This window comes from Monopterus albus, unplaced genomic scaffold (assembly GCF_001952655.1).
Source record: "Monopterus albus unplaced genomic scaffold, M_albus_1.0 scaffold3.1, whole genome shotgun sequence".
Lineage (NCBI taxonomy): Eukaryota > Metazoa > Chordata > Actinopteri > Synbranchiformes > Synbranchidae > Monopterus > Monopterus albus.
In genome coordinates this window covers 587,835-610,403 of record NW_018127883.1, presented here as the reverse complement: position 1 = coordinate 610,403, position 22,569 = coordinate 587,835, and the positions used below count along the sequence as shown (strand labels likewise).

Sequence of the window (22,569 nt, the reverse complement as noted above, 5' to 3'; positions counted from 1 at the left end):
TTTGTTCTGGGGTTATTGGAGACTGTCTTGTGAATTACACCACACACCCTATAGCTTTCAAATATTTTTTACATTTTTAGTTACAGCATTTTAATATGTTAAGTTGTCATTCTACCACAGTGGCTATTCTTAGTTTATGCATTTTTGATGTAAATCAAATCAGATATATTTAAAGTGTCTTTATAAATGGACATTTTATGTTGTAAATAAAGTATCGACTGTTTATTTGACATTTTATTTGCCTGGTCACACAATTATCAAAACTCAAAAGTCAAAAAAATAAATTTATTTGTGTGTCTTTCAAATATATCGATCAAATGTCAGTACGTTCAGTCATGTAAAACAATCTGGGAACATTTTATAATTTAATCTTTTCAACACTTAAAGGTATAAAGAAAATTTCAGTGCGTTCTTATACAAAAATATACAATCCAATCAGTCATTTCTAAGCGTCCCTATCTGTCAACCATGCAAACAATGAGTTTTACCCACTAGCCTTCTAAAGCAACTCCTCAGTTCTAACTGCAGCAACATTTTCTGTAACCTTCATCCTGACCTTCCCCTCACTGCTGCACAAATAACCCTCACTTCTACTAAGACTGTGTCACCTTCAGATAATGCATTGCTTTATATATGTAAAAATGTTCATTGAAATGTAATTTGTATGGGCTGAATGGGTATAAGCCAGGGATATTAAAGGCTGGAGTTTGGCTTGATTAATGTAGATATGACAAATATGAAACATTTTAGGGTTACCTTGATACCCTATTTAACAGTATATTAACATAGTTCTCAATACAGTATAATTCTCTAAAGACAAATTTTAAAAAAGTACACCCATCAAGTCACACAAGCAAGGGAAAAAGATGCCAAGTACAGCTGAAATATCAGAAACTGCTAGTTATTGCTTAAAAATAGATGTTCTCTAAAACCAAGCCGGCCCTGGAAACACTTTGAAGCTTCTAACTAAGGAAAGTAAACATTATACACCCACATGTCAAAGAAATGTCGTCTGTGTCACAAAAACACTGACCAGCAGCTAAATCCATCTCTCTACTGAAGCTGCTTTAAGGAGACTGATCCATTTTTTTTGGCCTGCTTTTATTTTCTCAAACTGTCCTCAGACATTTCTACAGATGGCAACAGTAAAGAGCGTTCTGATTGCTTGCATTGCTACAGTTGATCAACTAAAAACAAGATGTGTAAAGTCGAAATGAAATCTGACATGATCCAGTAGTATGTTAACCCTTTAGCCACCATTGGCTTGACGATGATTGCTCTGGCGATGACCAGCCACTTTATTACCTGCATAGGGTGGAAAAAATTGTGTAGCAGTGGGTAACGTACTTTGTTACACTGGACACTTTGGTGTGGTTTGACATCATTTAGATTATTTTACCTGTATCCCTCCTTTGCACTCTGTGTGGAATTTGGATAGTGTACGACCCTGGTAGTCCTGGTAAACCTGGCTGTCCAGGATCACCTGTAAACATGCAAAACGTTTAGACTGCTTGTCTCAAGTCACTTACCTAAAATATAACTCTGGAAAATCTGCAGTGTTCATCAGCTCTGATTGAATGTACCCTTGTCTCCTTTGGGTCCTGGGTACCCTCTGTCTCCCTTTGGTCCAGGGCTTCCTGTAGGGCCAGGAATGGTGCCATAGGCTACGCAAGACCAGAAGCACAGATTCAGTTGTGATGAAGCAATTTTCTAATTACTCTTCCACTTACATACGTCTGGATAGTTTTCCATTGTTGTACTGTACTCTATGTGGAAAATCATAACTCTATCCTCACCTCTGAAAAAGTCCATGAGGTCAGCTGTGACATTGCCATAAGCCGCAAAGACACGGCTATAACCAGGTGGTCCAGGAGGGCCGGGTGGACCAGTAGGGCCTTGAATCGCTCTTACATGTGCCCTCCAAGGACCTTCAACCAGGTACTCCTGCAGCAGGCCTTGATCTACAGGAGGATTATTAGGAAACACTGTAGTGGCATTCATATAGTCATACATCTTTGTTTTGTTTGCCAGAGATTTTAACACCCCCACCCGTCTGTAGTAACACGGTGTTAACACTGTAGTCAGTGTAGGCTGTGGGCGACACACTGAGCTGTAGTTTTTAGCCTGTATTTGTTTACATTTTTGGCAAACTGGCATCATGAAATGGCATGGTGAATTAACAATTCCTGTTTATAGTGTACCTATGGATGCACAGGTAACAATCACTCAATTACTCGTTTAATCCAATTATTACTGAAGGAAATGTAATAATGTGCTGATTCTCTGGTAAGTTCTAGAGTTACAATAAACATATTTTTCTGTGATTTTGAAGCAGATTTATGGACATTTATTTACAATAATATTCTTTCTAAGAACATCACTATCAATATCCAGAAATCTGCTTAGACATCAGGAGGGAAATGCTCCTTACAAGGGCAGCACCTGAGAATCATCATGTTTCAAAGTGTTTCTCAGTATCAAAGTGATAGTGCATCCATAGGTAATTGCAAAAAAGAACTACTAGCAACTAATTTGGCTGTCAGTTTGCAAAAAATGTACAGAAATGTATGCTAAAAAATAGAGCTTGAGTTGGAGCCCACAGCCTAACTCACTGATTCCACAGCAGCGCCCTCCAAATCATTATGGAAACTGTAGTTCCAAAGCTTAGAGCATCTCCACCATACTGAAGGAAGACATAATAATAATAGAAATGAAAAAAATCCATTAATATTAGCATTTTTCACATGAATTGTAAATAAGTACTATACAGTAAACAGCTGTAAGTGACTCACTCTTGATGTAGTCTGTAACTTTCAATGCAACATTGGAGTAGTCCAGTGTCTCCGAGAGCCTGCTTATATCAGTCGCTCGGCGCTCAGAGCCTTGGCGGGACTCGCCCTGAGAGTAGCTCTGGCTTTGTGTGTAGGTCTGGATGTAACCTGGCTCTCCACGTTCACCTTTCTGGCCCACTGGTCCTGCAGGCCCAGGAGGCCCTGAAGGTCCAGTGATGGCACGACGAACACCGTCACCTGAAAAGTAAAGTTCACCTGTAATATCTGCACTCGCCCGTGCTGTTAGGAATGGCTTTGTCAACTTGGGTTTTGATGTATGTATACACAGAGCATGTGACTGATCCAACAGGACAGCGAAAGCAGTTTCATGGAGGTTAAAGAAGTTTTATATGAATACAGAGACTGATCGTGTCTTGAATCTGTTTGTGTGGGATGGTAGGGGCTTACTGGTCAGATACTCGTGAATTTCAGCACGAATGCTTTCCCGAGGGAAGTTTCCACTGTAGGAAATTGATCCGGTGTAACTGCCTGGTGGTCCCTGTGGACCTGGGGGACCAGGAGGGCCGGGAAGACCTCTAAAGTTAGAACCTGAAAAAGATTCATTTAAGCATTTTTTTCATTCTAATTTGAGCACAAATTAAATTCCTCAGTTTATACAATGTGTTCATCCTCTCTCTGAGACTCACTCTGCAGGTAACGCTGAATATCCTCCCAGCTGTAGCCACGACCTCCCACAACAGTGGCAGTGGAGACTCCTGGCGGCCCCTGAGGGCCAGGAGGGCCAGGAGAGCCTGGGTTACCCGGAGGACCAGGAGGACCATGTTGTTGTAAACCAGAGCTAATCCATGCACGGAAGTCTGAATCTGGGTAAAGTTGGATGGTGATAAAATAAAGATGGTGAGCGAGTGGTTTGGCTAAATTTTCATTATTCTTGGAGAAAGATGATGAAGAACATCAACTAGGTCTGTTTAAAAGACCAAAACAAGATGAGCATATTTAAATCCGCTTCACTCTACAGGTGGATCAAGGTCAGTATTCTTCCATAGTCACAGCTAATAAAATGATCTTACTTCTCATCAGTTCAGAGTAGTCTATTGTAGCGGTGGCAATTCCAGAGCCTCCTGCAGCAGCAGGACCAGGAGGGCCGCGTTGACCAGGCGGCCCGGGCGGACCTCTGGCAATCCCTCGGTCTAAAAATGAAAATTTCAGCAGTTTGATTGATTCCTTAAATCAAAGCACCACCTCTAGGGTTAGCGTATTCTGTTAGCGCAAGCTGTGCTTACCATTCATGATGGTGAAGACATAACTGGCCACCTCCTCTACACTATAACTGCTTGAAAATCCTCCTGATGTCCCTGGTGGTCCCGGTGGTCCTTGTGGCCCTTGAGGCCCTGGTGCCCCTGACAAATATCTCCTCACATCATCTCCTAGACCGATCACAGCACAGAGACATGGCTTAGCTCAGCACATCCTCTCAAAAAGCAAGTGCTCAATCTTTTTTGTCTTCACAGTGAATGAGTACTCACTCTGAAGCATGGCAATGAGACCACTGACTGTCAGGGATCCAGAGCCAGCTCCTGAAGAACCCAAGCTCAGACCTGAGCCAGAGCCTGAAATTACACAACACCCATGTTACTAATTAGGCCTCCTCACTCAGTCATTTAGTATTATGGGGAAAAGAACAGGTTTACGTTGCAGGTATGTGATGACATGGCTGGCAATGGTTTCTATAGAGCCCGTGAAAGTTCCTGGAGGCCCGGGTAGACCTGGAGGTCCAGGGGGACCAGCCAGTGTGCTTCTACCTGCATGAAACAAATAGAATATATTAATACTTAGTTTGTCCCCTGACAGCCTGTCCCCTTGTGACCTTAGTTCACATAATCTCTTACTTAGATAATCACTGATGTACTGGCGCATCTCAGTAGAAGCAGCATAAGTGCCGGGCTGGCCTGGAGGGCCAGGAGGACCTGGGGGACCAGGAGGGCCTGAGGTGACTGAGACTGAACCTGAGGAAATATTTGATAGTAAAGAGCCTTCAAGAGATTACAGTGATTCAAAAAAGCCATTATTTACTATTTGTACTTTTACAAGACAAAAACACATGACATTATTGCAAGAGTAGTAAGGACTTGAATTATGATTTCCTCTACCTCTGGAAGAGCCAGAAACACCAGGAGCTCCAGTGTCCCCTTGGAAATGATTGACAACAGCAAAAGCATTAACATGATGTCAGGAACACAGCTATTTACAGGCAGTAAAATACAGACAGTAAAACATTCACAAATTTCAGTGTGATGTTAAGTTTACCTTTGATTCCTGGTGGTCCTGGACGTCCAGGAGGTCCCGGTGGACCTGGTGGTCCAATTGCCACTGTAAGAAAGAAGACATATACAGTTACAGTATGTTAGACTCTGCATTAGGCCTGCTCCCCACACACCCAGCACCTGAGGCTATCACAATGTGGCTCTAAAATATAATTTTAATGTCATTATTTGGATTTGTGTTTAGATGACGTTTGATGGACCTGCTCTTCCTGAGGTGCCGGGCTGTCCTGGTTCACCTGAGACACAGACGAAAAGTCACAGTTATCAATAATGGAAAGATTTGTTCACAAAGAGGCTACAATCACAGGGGTTAGTACAACACAAACACAAATGCAGAGTGAATGAAAATTACCTTGGTATCCTCTTGGTCCAGGAGAGCCTAAAATAATAATAATGGAAGTGACATTATCAAGTAAAATATCATAATAAAACAGAAAAAAAGAGTTACTTTAAAAAGGCAAAGTCTGATCACCTATTGATCCTTTAGGTCCAGGAGGCCCAGGTGGTCCCGGTGGTCCAGTATAAAATGTTCCTGTAAGAAGAGCAGTGTTGAAATCAGTGTTGTCGCTGTATCCTGTGAGGTTTGCTGTTCACATGTGTAACCCATATTAAGACTGATCACACATTTGGATTTTGGATCATACCAGAGCTGGAAGCAAAGCCTGACTCTCCTTTGTCTCCTTTAGGTCCTGGTATTCCATAACCTAAAAAGCAGAAATTATTATTAAAATCTGGATGAGCTTCACAAAACACCACACACTTGTCTCAGAATCCATATTTGAAACGCTGTATTTGATGAACTGAAACACTTGCCTGTTGGACCTGGAGGCCCAGGCGGTCCTGGAGGTCCTTGTCTTGAATCTCCTAAGGAAAACATTTTGGAAACAGTCAGTTTATAGAATATTAGCCTACTGTACAAGAAGACCTTGGAGGAGCAGAGTGGTTAGTCAGATCTCAAAACAATTCCTAAGAAACCATAAAGATGATATCTTTGATAATGCTACAGTACCTGGGCGTCCAGGAGGCCCAGGTGGGCCAGGTGGGCCAGGTGGACCAGCTACTGCTGAGGCTCCAGCAGCACCAAACTGATCTAAATAACAAACAAAGACACATGATTTCAATTAATAAATGATACGTTTGTCTCACAGTTTCTTTTACATTTACATCTATCTGAACTCTGACATTTAGTTTGATCTAAGCCAGGCTGATGACTTATTTAACTTCCTCTCAAAAGTTATGCCACTTTAGGTGAAGATGCAGCAGGGTATTCTCATTTCTAAATGCTATATCTTACAGCAAACCATCAAAAAAGAAGCCTACTCACTCTGAGATCTGGATGAGCTTATAGTTTCAGTCACTCTCACTGTTGCTCCTGCTTCTCCCTGCTCTCCCTTATATCCTCTGTCACCTTTAGGACCTGTAAAGACAAAAAAATGCAACATTCATGAGACTCTGAGAGCGATATATCCAGTATAATTGCTTCCTCTGGGACTTAAAATGTGCGGTAACTTACCAGGTTGGCCAGGAAGACCAGCAGGGCCGATGGGACCTGAGGAGGCAATTCAATTTATGAGCACTTGCCAGTACAACAGTATTAAGCTTTGTTACTGCTACTACACTACAATCATTCAGGGCTAAGATGCAGGATATTCATTATATCAGGGATATCATCTGGCTACTTTCTGGACTGTCAAGGGTCAAACCTGATAACCCTGGAGGCCCGGCAGGGCCAGGAGGCCCAGCAGGCCCAGGTGGCCCGGGGATGCCAACAGCAGTGGAGCCGGCTGGAAAATAAAGTGATGGTCAGATATCCTCAATGGTCTAATCAATAATAATATTTCAATAAAATATAGGTTTTATCATTCTCTGTTACCTGCATTGATGATTCTTCCTGGTTCACCAGTTTGACCTAAAGACAGACCGACACATGCTTTGTCAGATTGTATTTTAGAAAGCCAGTTTTTCACAGCAGAAGGCTTTTATGGCTACAAATGGTTTCATCAAAGAGCTTAAGCTGACAACTGACTGCACCTTTGGCCCCTGGTTGTCCTGGATTCCCTGGTATACCTTAAAGCAAGAAGTACAAACAGGGTTAACAGCATTAAAAGACTCAGCCACATGCTACTTCATGAAATTAATAATAAAACCAAGTGTTGCGCTAAGTCACGTAGTTGTACCTGGGGGTCCTTGAAGCCCAGGTGTTCCTGCAGAGTGCGAGAAATGATGAATATCTATTATAATATTACCCACCAATGATAATGTTAGATCAAGTTTCATAAGACTAACATCTGACTCAATGTACCTGGAAGTCCAGCATCTCCTGGAGTCCCTGGAGGTCCTCGGATTCCTGGGGGTCCAGCTGGTCCTTGGTCACCTGAAAATAAAGCGATCAAAATGTGTGATCAGTAATGTTATTTCCTTGTGAATGTTATGTAGGTGTATCTGTAATGCCTAAATAATGACTCATTTGCCTCTTGATCCTTTTGCGCCATCTTGTCCAGACAGCCCTGATGACAAAAAAAGAAAAAAAAAATCAAAAGTTGTAATTGCCAGCTTATTTTCAGTGTGTTATTAAAGCATTAAATGACATTCCATAATGCAAAATGTCTAAAAATGACAAGAAATAACCTGAGATGTAACCAATGGTAAAACTGAATTGTTGTTTTTACACATAGGTTTTTGGACAGATCAAATAAACAGGTGATAACACACTGATTAGTGAGCTACCATATATCCAACCATATAGCCAACAATACCATATATCTGAACATCTGGGATTCACTGAATCGTCTGAGGCTGGACTCACCTATTGAGCCTTTGAGTCCTTTCTCTCCAGCTGGCCCAGGCAGACCTGGTAAGCCAGGTTCACCTGAGGAGTACGACAACTGGATTAAGAAACTGCACAGAGTGCATAATATGCTGAGATGACACCAGCAAATATGATTTCATTTACAAAGCTGTACTGACCTTGCAGACCTCTGGAACCTTTGTCACCCATTTCACCTAAAATAAAGAATGAATGAAATTACGATTAGAAATGTTCACTGGTCCCACACGTCCTAAAACTCTGATGTAGCTGCAACAGACCTTTAAGTCCTTGAAATCCAGCAAGCCCTCGGTCACCTGTATAGTGAGAAGAGTTACTGTGAGTAGATTATAGTATATTAAATGAAGTGATTTAATTATTTTTCATTTCAGTGTATTTAGCAAGTGAACGGTATCCATGTAAATTACCTTTAGGCCCAGGTGGTCCTGCCTCACCACGGAAACCTACAGAACCTGGTTGACCTGTAGCAAAACAGTTCATGTAAAATGCCACAGAATAAGTCAAGGAGTTATTAACAGTATTTATTTGGTGCTAGTAAATGGAATTATATTCAACTCTGTAATGGCTGTAATGCTCTAAGTGAATAATAACAGAGAAAAACTGACCTGTTGGGCCAGGAACTCCAGGTGCACCTACAGCAAGGATGAATAATGAATAGAAGGAAAACCATTGTTTAACAAGAACCTTGTAACAGCCTTCGAACACCATAATTACACTAATTATACAAAGCATTAATACTGAACTAAAGCTAGCATAAACGCCACTATTATTTGTAGTCACCTGGCTCTGTTTGTACTTCACACACTGTTACAGTCAGATGTTTTTATTTGTTATTTATTTAAACATGAAAAAAGTAACAGTGGTTTATATTCAGTGGTCTCACCTTTGGGTCCAACTGGGCCAGTAGGTCCCACAGGCCCCGGATCTCCAGGTAAACCTGCATAAATAAATGCATGAGCTCCTGTAGTAGTGCATTGTTTCTCAGATGTACAGTGAAGATAAACTAGGTGTTATTAGATCACAGATAGACACAAAATCTCTGTTACTGCTATAAATCTGGGCCATACCTCTGTCACCTTTCACTCCAAAGCCTTGAGAACCTGGCTCACCTCTGGGGCCAGGTGGGCCTTCACGACCCCTGATACCTGGTGGCCCCTCCATGCCATGTTCACCTGATCAGACATTTACATACAGACACTCACTCGTACATAAGTCAGACAGATTACTTGCATAATGTAGTTTGACCTGAAGTATTCTCTGTACCTTGGTTTCCTTTCTGTCCTTTAGGACCCTCAGGGCCTGCATGTCCCATTGCACCCGGAGGACCTGAGGTCAAAGGTCACAATGAGTAAAATGACATTGTGATCCCACACAATAAACCTAAACATAAAACACTGGTAATGACTAAAGGAAAAATGTTTATCATTCCTCACCTGTAATTCCAGGGAAACCAGGATCTCCTGTGACAAGTAAAACACGTTTTTGATGATGATGAGAGTTCACAGCAAATGAGAAACATATAGAAATAAAACGGACCAGCAGAATTACAGTTGAAAAATCTGAAAACACTTCTAGCACTAAGTGATTTTGCTTACTGACCTTTAGATCCAGAATCCCCTAAAAAGAATTAAAAATAAACACAAATGAACACAATGCATATGCTTCAATTGTATTAACAATTGATAAGAAAAAGAAAATTATAACTACAATGCTTAAATGAAAATTCTAATATTTGAATTTTACCTTTAGGTCCAGGTAGTCCTCTCTCTCCCTGCACTGAAGATGCTAGAAATGCTGAGACATAATGCAAAAATTCAACGAGCTTGAACATAGTGTGTGTGTGTGTGTGTGTGTGTGTGAATATTTGTGTATTCATGTTGTCTGTGTACATGTGCTGTACCTCTGAATGCCTGTGATTGCATTTCAGCTCTCATCATATTCTGGATGGCCAACTGAAGAGCAGCAGCATCTATTTGTCCTCCGCTCACGGCGCTCCCAAAGCCAAAGCTGGTACCAGCAGTGCCAGCGCCGACTCTGCTCACGCCCCCGCTGAAGCCCGTGCCGGCACCTCCAGCACCGAACTCACTGGTCCCAGTGGCAGCACCAGAACTACTGCCGGTGCTAACACCAATCTCATTGCCACCAGTGGAACCCACCCCAGTACCAGTTGCAATCCCAACTTGTGTTCTGGAACTTGAGCGTCCACGTCCAGCACCGGCGATTAGTGTGATGTCAGTGTTGCTAGTACCTCCGCCGTCCACACTGGTGCCGATGTCATTGGCAGAACCTGACAGCCGACTGATATAAGCAGTCGCGGCTAAAGACTCAGCCTCCAAGGTAGCCACTCGATTTTTCAGCTTTCTCACATCCTCAGCTGAGAAAAGAGCATCAACATTTGTTGAGAGGAGGAGTGCACATTCAGGCAGTGAAACAACCCTCCATCTGTCATCTGACAAACTGATAGTGTTTTCCACATTTGTCTGAAGGAGCTCTGACATCTGAAATGTGGCAATTCAATTCAAAAACATAGATATCTATCTCTACAGTATTTTATTGATTCTGCTTTTATCTTAATTTGACTATAAGCATCTTTATTTATTATTGACTTAATGTACTTTGTCAATTGCATTCACAAATCCAAAATATGTAGTAAATCAGAGTGTAACAATACTCACTACTTACTGTGTAGGTTAATGAATATGCAATTAGCTTGTGCATAAAAACTACAGTGCAAACAAGTAATTAATGAATCTATTAGGTGATTGACATAGAAATAATCTGCAATGGTGTAGTGAGGAACGGTAGTGAGGAACAGGTGAGCTCTGCTCTTTCAGTTTCCTCCCCCCGGATTTGTCAGTGGTAGTATGGGGATCAAACTATAACCTGCCCTGGATCACATGTACACTTACAGTTAAACACTATGTAGGTTACTTTCTACTGCCGACAATAATACAAAACTAAGCCTAAGTAGGACAGTAAGTATATGTACTGTAAAGGATCTACAGTATGAGGCAACTCCACCATTTGTGTGAATGAGTCAGGAACTTATCAGGGTGTTTTCATGTGCATATGGTTCCATGCAAGTAAAAATTATATATAGTGCCTCAACTCAGAAGTTGCAAACATTATACCAGGTTCTTTTTTTCACATTTTGTCAGGATAAATTCACAACACAACAACTCTACTGCAGCAGGAGAACAATCTGGAGCTTCTGAAGCAAGAATTTCTGGAGCTGCTCCACCAACAATGAAAGCCAGACCAACTTTATGGGAGTGGGAGAGTACCCAGGAATCAGATTTCCAGGGAGAGGAGCACATTTACCATCTCACAGCTCTTAGCAAAGTTATGACTACACACCAGCCTGTAAAAGAAGGAACATACTGTTTTTTTTAATTCAAAAATAGTCTAGACCCTGGGGACATCATTGTGGAGCAGCTTCAGAGAGTATCTCATGACTCCTAAGGTTTTATCTTGGGGGAGATTTTTATTTTTTCCTATTGTGAACATTACCCAATGCAATGAGGCCAAACAGGAGTCCCAGCAGGAGCAAGGAGAGGAGGAGAAGACCCAGCAGCCATTTCCACCAGGAGCAACACGCGTCGGAGCAGCAGCAAAACCCTCCTCCTCCAAAGATGCCGCTGTCCCTGTGAATCTCTGGAGACGGAGTAAAAAATTAAAGTCATCATTTTCAAACACTAAATTATTTGTCACTATGTAAATATTAAACAAATGTGATTTAAAAAATACCTGCGTAGGTGGCTTTGTCTTTCATTACAACTCCAGATGATCCATCTGATGAAAGAACATATAGACATTACAGATTTATTTTTATAATCACAGTCATTTTTGTTCTCATAGATGTAACACCCACTCACAGTAAGAGCCGCCTGTCTCTGCCTTCAGTGGAACCGTCTCACTGTAGCTGGAAATAAGCTTCTCTTTCTTTATTGAATCCCCCGATAGTGACCCTGTGAAATTAGAAATACTTTATTCAGCACAACTTTGTATAGTACTTGTTGTATTCAACAAGCTGAACTGGAAACACAACAGCCTTGGTTCACTGGAATTTTGGGAAACTATTTGGATGAAGAAAAAGTTGAGAAATCCCTTTATGATCCATTGTTTCTCCAGAAGGGGGCAGTGAGCATTTGACTCACCTCCTCCTACCCCAGTGCTGCTGCTGGTGAACTGCTTCCCACTGTCCTTAGCCAGAATGAGCATTTCTGCATCCCTCTTGGCTGGAACGTTCTCCTTGTCAGACACCATGAACTTATAGTCTTTCTTATATGCATCATCAGTCTGGGATCGAGTGGCTGACAACAACAACAATAACAACAAGCCAGGAATCATTCTCAGTTTTAGAATTTGGGAATTATTTAGGAAACATTTATTTCAAATAAGAGGGGATTTTAGCAGCTGTGGAGTTACCTGTAGAGACTCCAGAGCTGATGACACCAACACCATTTGACACATTCTTCTGAACACCATAACCTTTTAATACAAACACACACAGGTAAACATTCATATAAGGAAAATGTTAATCGACTGCAAAATATTTCATACTGCTAAGAAAATGTAGAAAATATGCTGTAGTACCCACCTTGGCTGGCATTTACATGGGCTCCACCAGTGGTGAGCACACTGCCAGAGACGGGCGCCAGATTATTCTGAAATCCGTAAACTGTAAACACGGATGCAGGACTTGAGATGATTAAACCAAAACCATGACTCAATCATTCCTTACTACATTACAGACAAGACCAGGTAAAGGGATGTTTGGCCTCACCTGACAGGGAGGAGGGTGCGGTGTGACTGAGCGGCGAGGTTCCTCCTGACATGTTGTTAGTGCTGGCCTGGTACTGGTAGTTGCTGGTGCTGCCAGTGACCCCCGTGGTGGAGGCGGACGGCAGCGTGGCGGTGGACCAAGTGAAAGATGGGAATATAGCATCCAGTGTGTCGTACTGGCCTGACCGCAGACTGGTGTCATAGTGGCCTGATCTCAGACTGGTGTCATATTGGCCTGATTTCCCACTGATACCATATTGTCCTGACTGCACACCAGTATTATACTGGCCTGATTTCAGACTACCACCATACTGGCTTGATTTGACGCCAGTATCAAACTGTCCTGATTTCAGACTGGTATCATACTGGCTTGATTTCACATCAGTGTTATACTGACTCGATATCAGAGTGACATTATATGGGCCTGATTTTACACCAGTATCAAACTGCCCAGCTGACACTCTGGTATCATACACACCTGATGTACCAATGGTGTGAAATCCATCTGCTCTCACGCCTGAGCCAAATGATGTTAAATCTGCAGGAGAGAAAAGACAAATGTCAATGTGTCTCATACTTAACCCCAAATGTTTTATATTTAAGTCAGAGAACTAAGGATTTGTTTTTCTGGAAAAGAAATCTCTAGCACATTTAACAGCATTTCAGTTTGGAAAGTATTTTAAGGAATCCTGAAAGACTCTTTTGTCTATACAGATAAAAAAATATCTGCAATTCTGGATTTATACAAGCAAACAAAAATAATTTCTCTTTCAGAAAAAAAAACTGATGTTTAGCACATAAGAGACAAAGTGTGGCCATATGAAAACATATGTATCTGTGGGATGGATACAATGAATGTGCAGGTGTGTGACTCCGGTGAGGGTACATGCCTGACTGAGATGCCACAGAGACCGTCTTGGTTTCCACGCCAGCCTTTTTTGGGACAGGCAGGGACATGGAGGCATCAGAGGAGCGAGTGGGGCTGAGGCTGTTGGAGCGTACCTTCAACAGCTTCTTCACGTCATCCAGCTCCGTCCCTGCAATTCCATAGTCACACACAAGCTTCACGATAAACACCTAAAATGATGATCCGGTGTCTTGTTGATGTCGTTAGTCTTCCATCTTAATTAGAAGATTTGTTTTATCTCCTTACAAGATGGTAATTTTACTTTCACAAACAGCCATAAAATCAACACAACACCTACAGTAACAATACTGATACTTTCAGTTAATCTTCAAGGAATATGAGTGACATATGTAGTATCTTCCAACAAATCTGCCTATGTGTTTTGTGAGGTGTCTTTCTGCCCAAGCATGCTCAATATTTTTATTGAAATCAAATAAATAAGTATTGAGGTTTTTTATTTATGTAAAAGTAGAACTGGCTTATTATAAAAAATATTCTATTAAAGTAAAAGTACTGCATTCATAATTTTACTTTTGTGGAGGTAAAATATGAGCAGCAAATGTACTTTAAGTATAAAAGTTAAAAGTAGAATGGTCCCTGTTATAGTGTTATGTGATGAATGGATTATTGTTGTTATTACAGAGCCATTACTGTGCAAGCAGCATTTTAAGATTGTACCTAGAGGAGGTAACTACTACTGGGCTGCTCGATCTGTAATAATAGATTTTATTCTATGAACTGATCGTGTGTTCTGTCTATAAATCCTTGATCTTAAAAGTCATCTTCTATCAAATAAATGCAATGGAGTAAAAAGTACAATATGTCTCCTGAAAGTGTAGTGAAGATGATTAAATAGCATAAAATGAAAGTACCTCAAAATTGTACTACTTGAGTAAGTAATTACATTCCACTTTTCATTACTAAGGGTAAAAATATTAAATACTCCTTCCACCAGCGCTGGTGGAAAATAAGTTTAACAGTGAGACACAGCTGAGGTACAGCAGGGTTAAGGTGGCACAGAATGACTAACTGTCGAAAAACGTGGCCTAAATAATTGCAGCTCTACACTTTCATCAGCAGGGGGAGTAATCAGCATCTGTAAAAGTGACTCTTTTCTCTCCATGCTTTGCTTCTTTTTTCTGCAAACAGTGACTCATGTCTACCATTGTTTCCTCCACAGATCTGTACCTTAACTTCTTCCCCACATACACACAAACCTATTACTCTCATGGTTCTCACCCTTTTCTTTTCACTGATATATGTCTGGGGAACTGCACATGTGTTTCCAATTGAAATTTCATGGACATAAACATGGATGTGAGGAGCTGAAAAGAAGGAATGTCCTTTCCGTGTTACACTGAATACTGGGGGCCAAAGCATTTGGTTGCAACATAATTCAAAATATACGCTGCTCTGAAGTGACCCTGCACCATTGAAGTAGCTATTTGAATGAGCACACTCAAAGATGCTTTGTTACTTTATCAGGAATTGCATAACCAACAGTGAATGGATTCAAGTGGTCTTACATCTGGAGGCAGTGGGAGAGGCACTTTGTAACCGGACTCTGATCTCGCTCTCTGGAATAAAATCACAACACACAATGGACAAAGGAATCCTGATTTAGTGAAAAGCAAACCAGGACAATTCAGTGTCAGATGGTGTAGAAATAATGTAATGAAAAGGGGACAAACCACTACTGAATACCTCTGCTTTCAGTTCTCCCTCTTGTGGCGCTGGAGCCTGAATGTTAAAAAAAAAAAAAGTAAATAAATAAATACACATATAGACACACCCTGAGGATACAGCTGGAAAAATATTGTACACTCATAAAGTATATAACCCTACACAGATGTCACTCTCACTTACAATAGTTTCCATAATCTTTGCGGGTAAATTCTGGAGAAGAATTTGCACTGGAACTTCCTAAAAAACACACACACACAATAGTTTAGCAGAACTATAAACAGTGCCCTCGTGCCCAACTGTTTCCTTCACTTTTTCATGCCTCTGCTACGAGGCCCCCTGATGCCAACTGTGCAACACAGGATCTCACCGTCATAACCTCCTGAGTGGCTGGATATTTTCTTCTTCTCCCGGAAAACTGGTGACAGGCCTCCTGCTGAGCCAGCGATTTGTGCTCTCCTGGCACCGCCCGACGAGCTGGATCGTACTTTTGACACCGAGCTCACAACATAACTGCCTCCGCCTCCACCTACACTTCCGTACCCATCTCGGTCGATGTAGCCCCCCCCTCCATCGCCTCCTCCTGAGGAGTCTCCTCCGAGGTAAACTCCTGAGGAGGAACTGTAGCTGCCGGTGTTCATACCTGCAGAGGCTGGAGGGAACATGAAAACAAGTTATTTTTGGATTTCCTGCAACCAGATCATCTCACAAATAGGAATATGCCTGAGTCACATGAAAGTGACCTGGAGTCAGCGGTGGAGTGTAACTACACTACCAGTCAAAGGATTATCCCAGTCCGTTCAATGGGGAAAAGCATCCAAACATTTGACCAGTACACAAGGACAAATTTGAAGTACTTATATTTTACATAAGTATTTAGAAGTCAGTATAATGGAAGAAGTATTCAGGTTCTTTAATCAAGTAATACCACACTGTAAAAAAATATTTCCAGAAAATGATGGAAATAGAGTTCATGTTCATTATTAACTTTGATCATAGACATAAGAAATGCCATTAACAATTCAAAGTGACACCTTTAAATGTTTAATTTATAAAACCTCAACCAATTATGACAGTAAAATGCAACTTTTCCATCAGTAATATCAATTTAATGCCATATGATTGTGTGACACTCATAGGGTCCATTTTCTGTATATAAGCTGTATATACAGCTAGCTGATGATAATAGTTACATAGCTTCTTTTATTTACAGATGCATTAACTAAGATTTTACACATTGTCTGAGAAATCCAGTGAAAATGGAACAGGACATGGTGGGAGCTCTTGTCTGCTAAAACAGAAACAGTGACTGTCACATAAAGAGGCCACATTCTTTTGCACAGAGAAAGTGGGACAAAGAAAGAGCAAAGCCAGGATTAACACTAGTTTGGCTTTTAAGATGGAGAATGTTAGAGACAGCCAAAGTTCTCCAATTAGATTCAGTATGGCGTTCTTCCTTCCAGATGTGTTAGCATCTAGCATCTTATCCAACCTTCAGTCTTGCAATATTTGTCAGAAGACAAATCCACATCTTCCCAATTCTGACCCATGAGTGTAAATCTGTGCTCACATGAAGAGAAATAAGTTCCACCACTGCTCTGGGTAAAGACATTCTTCTCCAAGCCCAGCCCTCCAACACTGCTGGACATATTCCTGTGATTTGATCCGCTGGTTCCCTCTAGCAACAACACAACAAAACAAGGAGAAGTGGTTACTCATCGGGTACTTCCTTTAGAAATGCTCAACTATAATTATTGTGTTATGTTTTTAGTTTACTGGCAGTAATCAGAGTGAGCACGACCGAAGAGAGAGAGACACTCACTTGGGGGCAGAGACGTCAGCCTGGTCGTGGAGGTTATAGTTTCAGTCACACCTGAGGAAAAGAAAGAAAACATCACCGTGTGTACAGCGCAGTCTATCTTAACTCCTGTATGTTATTCACTCTTACTTATATTAAACCCAACAGGCAGATGTGGAGTGACTGTCATGGTTTTTCACACTTCCAGAGCTGAATATATGCGACACTGATAGACAATGTTGACGAGGTTAGAGTTACTGTGGGTCAATATGCAATAACAAATGCCTTTATCAGTGGATAACAAATAACTGACTAATGTTTTCTATATCAGTTAGAATCCATTAATAAAGTTGTTTACGCTCAAGCAGAACAGTTGCTCAGTCTTTTAGCTCTTTAACTCATCAGAAAGACCCCCTGACAAACTGTCTGACCTCTGACCTTCTTGGACCACAATCAACAACTTAATTTACAGCTTATTAACATTTAGGAGTACAGACTTAATGGATTAATATTATCATCATTATAAGAAATATTATGGTATTTAATGACTAACTTTTGCAGTTGACTTAAAAAACTAAAAAACCCACAACCTCTTATGGTGACACAAAGTCTTTCTATTTAGCATTTATAAATAGTATACACTGTAAATGAGACAAGGACTTTTATCGTCATTTACTTGAAAGTTGAAAGAAGAATCAGAGAACGTGAGTTTCTCCCCCGTCCAGGCAATTTACTAAGCGAACTCGTTGCACTGAGTTTTCAATGGTATGGTAATGGTAAGTGGTATGTATAGCAACTAGTGAGGTCCCTGGTCTACAGATCCTAAAATTGTCCTGTACTTATTTGGCTCTAACTCCACTACAATACCTGAACTAACCCTCAGACCCAGTGACCCCAAAATGCCCTGCATATAAGTCGATGTGAAGCATGTCAAGAGTTCATGTTTAAAATACACATATTCTCAGCTGTAAAACAAATTCCTAGGATGTCAGTGTTATTCATATCCTACAGCCACATGGTACTCTGGGTCATGTTATGTCAGGTCCTGACTTGGGAAATGTTGAGACAGAGACACAACCTCTATTAACATTCTGTAAGTGGGAGATTAAAATAAGATAAATCTTAAAAATCTTCAAACAATAAGCATTTATTAAATGGTTTATAACACACTTAAATGTAAGCAATATATCGTAAGCAGATAAGTCTTTATTATTGTATCAACATCTAACTCCTCTTGTGGACACCCACAGATGGAGGGTGTCATATAAACAAATAAGGAATAATAATATAATAAAACTGTTGTAACAATATCAAATATGTCTCCACAGCAGAATAGTTAACAAACACTGGACGTTAACAGGCATTTACAAATATTCTTATAGCCACACATAACTACATTCATCAAGGGCTTTGTACTGCTTTAAAATGGTAAATTAGAGGATATAAAGTGTTACCATTTATGTTACTAACATTAATAACCTTTTCATAACCACCTGACTATAAATTACTTACCAGCCAGAGTGATTTTTTTACAACTTGATATCCTAAAAGTTACTTCTTGTTAATGGCTTATTACTGATTAATAAAACATAAGTAAATTTTTTAGAGTAAAAAAAAAAGTGCCTAATAAGACAAGAAAGTAGTAAAAAGTCTGAATGTGGAGTCTAATCACGTGAATTTGTAAATTTCAAGATCAAGTTCAGGTTTATTCAGATAACGCACTAGATTCTTGTCTGTCAAAAAATGTGTATAAGTTTTTGCATTTGCTTTGACGTAATTTAGTACAAGAAACACTTCGTGGAATTTTCCAGAGCTTGAGGCTAGTTCCTGCAGACAGACCTTATCCACTTGTCAAGAAGATTCTTTAGTGTTTATCATAAGACTTACATGTGGATTAACAGCTAAACCATCTCTATGAATGCACTGAAAGAGTTCTGGAAAGTGGGCCTCTGTGCTAAGATTTGTTTTGTAAAATTATGATCTAAGATTAAAAACATGATTTTTACTTTTTTTTTTTATTTACTCTTGACAGCTGTGCTGTGGAGCAACTAATTATAGAGACATTCTCTATTAACATCTAAGTGAATCAGAATCAGAATCTGCTCAAATGTGTCTGGTCTTTGGTCTCTAGACTCAACATGCATGTAGACATTTGATCACCTTGTGAAATATTAATGTGGAAAGGGAAATCAGTGAAATTAAAAGCTTGTGTAAATTAGGTAACGATGAGCTGGAGGCAGATGACTGAGATCTGTCACAAATGTCTTCCACTAGGAGGTATCTTGTTCTCTAGCTGCAGCTAGATTCAATTACAGATCATGTAAATACCATTTCAATCTGCCTCCTCTTCCTCCTTCTGTTTAGTGACTTCTGCTTGTTTCAGGAACATGGCTGACATCTGAAGGCGACAATACTTTTGCTGCCATTGCTCCAACAGCTTCCAGTAAAGTCTTAGAGGAGCCAAATCAGTCTCAGAAAATTACCTTAAAACTAATTTGTTTGGGCTTTTTTACATCCAAAGTTTATTCCCTCTTTGTCTCTACTTTCTAAGCACTGGTTTGAAAAACCTTCCATAAATAAGGTTTCCTAACTTTTTTAGCATGAAACAAGAAGAGAGCAAGAGGATACATGTTTCTCTGTTACCACCAAACATATGAACAGGCATTTCTTGACCTCTGCTTCTCCATGTCAGTAGTCACTAGGCAAACATGACTCGGTTTTTTTATTTGGGCTATGACAACAGCAGGAAACCCCAGAAGATGACTTACACCCTGAGAAATAAAAACAGACACCAGTGAAGACATGCTGCGACTTTAGTGATAGGAGAAAGAGAACAGAGAGAGATCCAAAAAGAGAGATTCAGCCATGAAAAGGATGCCATGGAATCTAAAAATAACTACATGGAAGGTGTTTTAAAGATGAATTTGCACCTGTCATTTAGCTTTCATTTCTTGAGAATAAATGAAAGCTAATTCATGTTGCTTGTGTGGTCAGAGACATTACACTAAACCTCTGAAAATAAAACCACAAATATCGCATTCATCTACAGCTGCAAGTGTGAAAGTGTCTGTGTTATCTCAGTGAACTGATCCTTTAACCTCATTAAAAAAAAAAAAAATCAAGAACTCTCACCCCTTTCTCCCGACAAGCCTCCTGAGAAGTCCATCTCTCTTGTTAACTCCTCCATCCCATCTTATCTGGTGAGATGATGATACAAGGTTGACCATGATCATGCACACACTGTGCCACCTGTAGTGGCATTTGAGCAAACACTTGATAGGAAAAATGTCACAAGTTAGGCCAGGAGTCATATGGGTTAAAGACCAGGCTGCTTTGATCTGATGTTTACTGCTCAATTTGAAATTTCATGCCACTGAAGACAGGAAAAAATGCCATCACATCAATCTCATGATCATGTTTTCAATACCACACACTAATATTTTAGTAGATACAGTTTTCCCTTAAACATCCTGCCTTTAATGATCTTTCAGAAGTAGAAATTCTGCAGTAGACCCAGGATAGATCCACACTCACCTCTGAGCTACACTGGACTTAAAAACAAGTAACTTTCCAGATGCATTTCAATCTCATGTGAACAGTCAGTACCACAAGAAGGGCTCCACACCCTATAAAGCATCATCTATAGATTTCAATAGACTTTGTATTTATTTTGAGCCTCTGAAGACCAAACTAACAAAAGAACAAAAGAGCCCAGTGGATCACTGCACAGCTCTGAAAGGCCATCCTCCCACCACACCCTGCCAACCAACAACATTCAACTGCATGTGCTTCATGTACAGCACACACACAGACGTTTAGAAACAGTGAAGCAGAACCAGACACCCAAAGATATATGGCACCCCCTATCCTTCATTGTGCTGAAATCACTATTTGTAGCCTGTAAACTGCAACAATCCTCAAAGCTTTTCAGCTTCTTCATTTCATTAAAGCTTGTCCAACGCTCGTTATTATGTCTTTAACTGCTGTGAACCGCAAATAAAAATTGATGTCACATAAAGCTGATGCTGCAGCACGGCCGGGTTCTGTAATATATTTAGAGGGATGTAAATAGCACAGCAAAAATACCTGTAAAACTATCCTGAGACCAACAGACTACAGATACCACCGGAAGAAAGATGAGCCCCCCCGACACCTCCAGCTGGGACTTTTTTAGACAAACTAAAAAGTTCTTGTAATAGGCTAATGGATTTTATGCAAATCCATTACATAAAGTCTGCAGCCCAAAAAGCAGCCCGTCACCACAGTCCCAGTTGTTAGAGCAGAGATGCAACAGCCAGGTGAGAATAAACATCTACAACATCCAGCATAAACAACTTTTTTGGAAAAAGGAAAGAAAGAAAGAACGGTTTCCATGTTATTCCAGCGTAAAGTCCATATAGTCCTACCTTCAGCCAACAATCAATCAAATCCCGACTCCTCTCAAGACAGACTGACTGATCGTGTCCACTGGTCCACTGGGGGAATTACGTGTTTATATAAAGTTCATGCGCCGTGGTGGGATGTTCTTAAAGTCCTCGTTCCCTTTGTGCCTTTTCGCTCAACTTTCCCAGGCAAGTCAAAACACAGATTTGGGCACGGGTCCCAGCCGCGCCCATCAGCGCTGGAGCTTAACAGGCAGGTGTAGCAGACCACACGAAAAGTTGAATTTAAATTTTAAAAAAACAGCGCCTGGAGGAACCATTAACCATTAGAAAGTGAAGTGATCAGCTCCTCCTCCTGCTGCTTAGTCACAATTTTTTCGAAAACTGGTAAAGGGGGGTGGAAAGCGGTGTTTGGGGGTGCTTTTTTCTTTTTGGGATTGTTAAGAGTGAACCCATGTCAGGGTCTGCTGATTTACTGGGTGCACCAAACCCATCCCATTGCCGCAGGAACACATCTGGTGCGCACATTGGTCAAAGAAACAAAGCATTTAGTCTATACGTATTCAGACAATGTGGTATCATGCAGTATTGTGCCACATATACCGTATTTTAAAAGCAAAAACAGCATGCAAATCTGAATATACTTGCAAAAGTAACTAACTAATCTTTGCACAAAAGGCAGCTCTGCATGTTTGTACAGCTGTTGAATGATTGGTTTCCTCTACTGAGATTAGGATAGACGACGCGCCACGAGCACATATGAGAGAATATAAGAGCTGAATTTATGTGCAAGATCATAATAAAGGCAGCCTATCCGTTAATTTGCATTTATGCAACTTTGGGCCAAATTAGATGCTTTATTCCTCCAGTGGCAGCCACAAGCACCAGTAGAAACCTTCACCCACCACACCCTGTGCAGACATCCACCCACCCCGCATGACTCAAAGCGAGCATGACTCCAGTCTGCTTAAATGATGGAAAACAAATGGCCCCAAGGACAGAGGAGGAGGAGCTGCTCCACTCACATCTACATGCAAGTTTTAAAAGAGCCAAATCCAGCAGTAAGAGGCT

The 22,569-nt window shown here is 40.7% G+C and overlaps 1 protein-coding gene across 2 annotated transcripts; it reads right to left on the bottom strand.

The window, feature by feature from the left end:
• Nucleotides 1-352: 352 nt before the first annotated feature.
• Nucleotides 353-21,861, bottom strand: col17a1b (collagen, type XVII, alpha 1b). 2 transcript variants are annotated; one of them, XM_020600751.1, is made up of 56 exons: nucleotides 21,523-21,861; nucleotides 20,249-20,313; nucleotides 17,141-17,191; nucleotides 16,889-16,996; nucleotides 15,689-15,970; nucleotides 15,502-15,558; nucleotides 15,340-15,375; nucleotides 15,162-15,212; nucleotides 13,619-13,765; nucleotides 12,730-13,266; nucleotides 12,544-12,624; nucleotides 12,372-12,434; nucleotides 12,101-12,256; nucleotides 11,819-11,911; nucleotides 11,691-11,735; nucleotides 11,454-11,597; nucleotides 9,844-10,317; nucleotides 9,687-9,737; nucleotides 9,543-9,560; nucleotides 9,377-9,403; nucleotides 9,207-9,269; nucleotides 9,011-9,115; nucleotides 8,827-8,880; nucleotides 8,549-8,575; nucleotides 8,351-8,404; nucleotides 8,204-8,239; nucleotides 8,084-8,119; nucleotides 7,923-7,985; nucleotides 7,588-7,623; nucleotides 7,419-7,490; nucleotides 7,294-7,320; nucleotides 7,148-7,183; nucleotides 6,990-7,025; nucleotides 6,820-6,900; nucleotides 6,630-6,665; nucleotides 6,441-6,533; nucleotides 6,126-6,206; nucleotides 5,930-5,980; nucleotides 5,761-5,820; nucleotides 5,589-5,648; nucleotides 5,469-5,495; nucleotides 5,317-5,352; nucleotides 5,100-5,162; nucleotides 4,943-4,981; nucleotides 4,682-4,798; nucleotides 4,484-4,594; nucleotides 4,319-4,402; nucleotides 4,076-4,219; nucleotides 3,863-3,982; nucleotides 3,479-3,655; nucleotides 3,240-3,380; nucleotides 2,793-3,029; nucleotides 1,797-1,961; nucleotides 1,584-1,664; nucleotides 1,400-1,483; nucleotides 353-1,305 (listed from the first exon to the last, which is right to left on the bottom strand). In XM_020600751.1, exons 2-56 carry the CDS (start codon nucleotides 20,301-20,303, stop codon nucleotides 1,250-1,252), a joined length of 5,265 nt encoding a protein of 1,754 aa, XP_020456407.1. In that variant the 5' UTR covers nucleotides 20,304-20,313; nucleotides 21,523-21,861; the 3' UTR covers nucleotides 353-1,249. The 2 variants fall into 2 exon arrangements, with proteins under 2 accessions (XP_020456407.1, XP_020456416.1); XM_020600760.1 differs by lacking the exon at nucleotides 20,249-20,313.
• Between the last annotated feature and the right edge of the window lie 708 nt (nucleotides 21,862-22,569).

Bases quoted from the DNA above. Each gene is read 5' to 3' on its own strand.
- col17a1b (XM_020600751.1), bottom strand. From the start codon at position 20,303: ATGGAGGAGTTAACAAGAGAGATGGACTTCTCAGGAGGCTTGTCGGGA. The intron at 10,318-11,453 runs GTAATGTTCACA...CTCTTTTCTCAG, and splicing joins GTTTGGCCTCATTGCATTGG to CTGAGGATGTGAGAAAGCTG. The intron at 8,405-8,548 runs GTCAGTTTTTCT...GTTTTGCTACAG, and splicing joins TGGAGTTCCTGGCCCAACAG to GTCAACCAGGTTCTGTAGGT.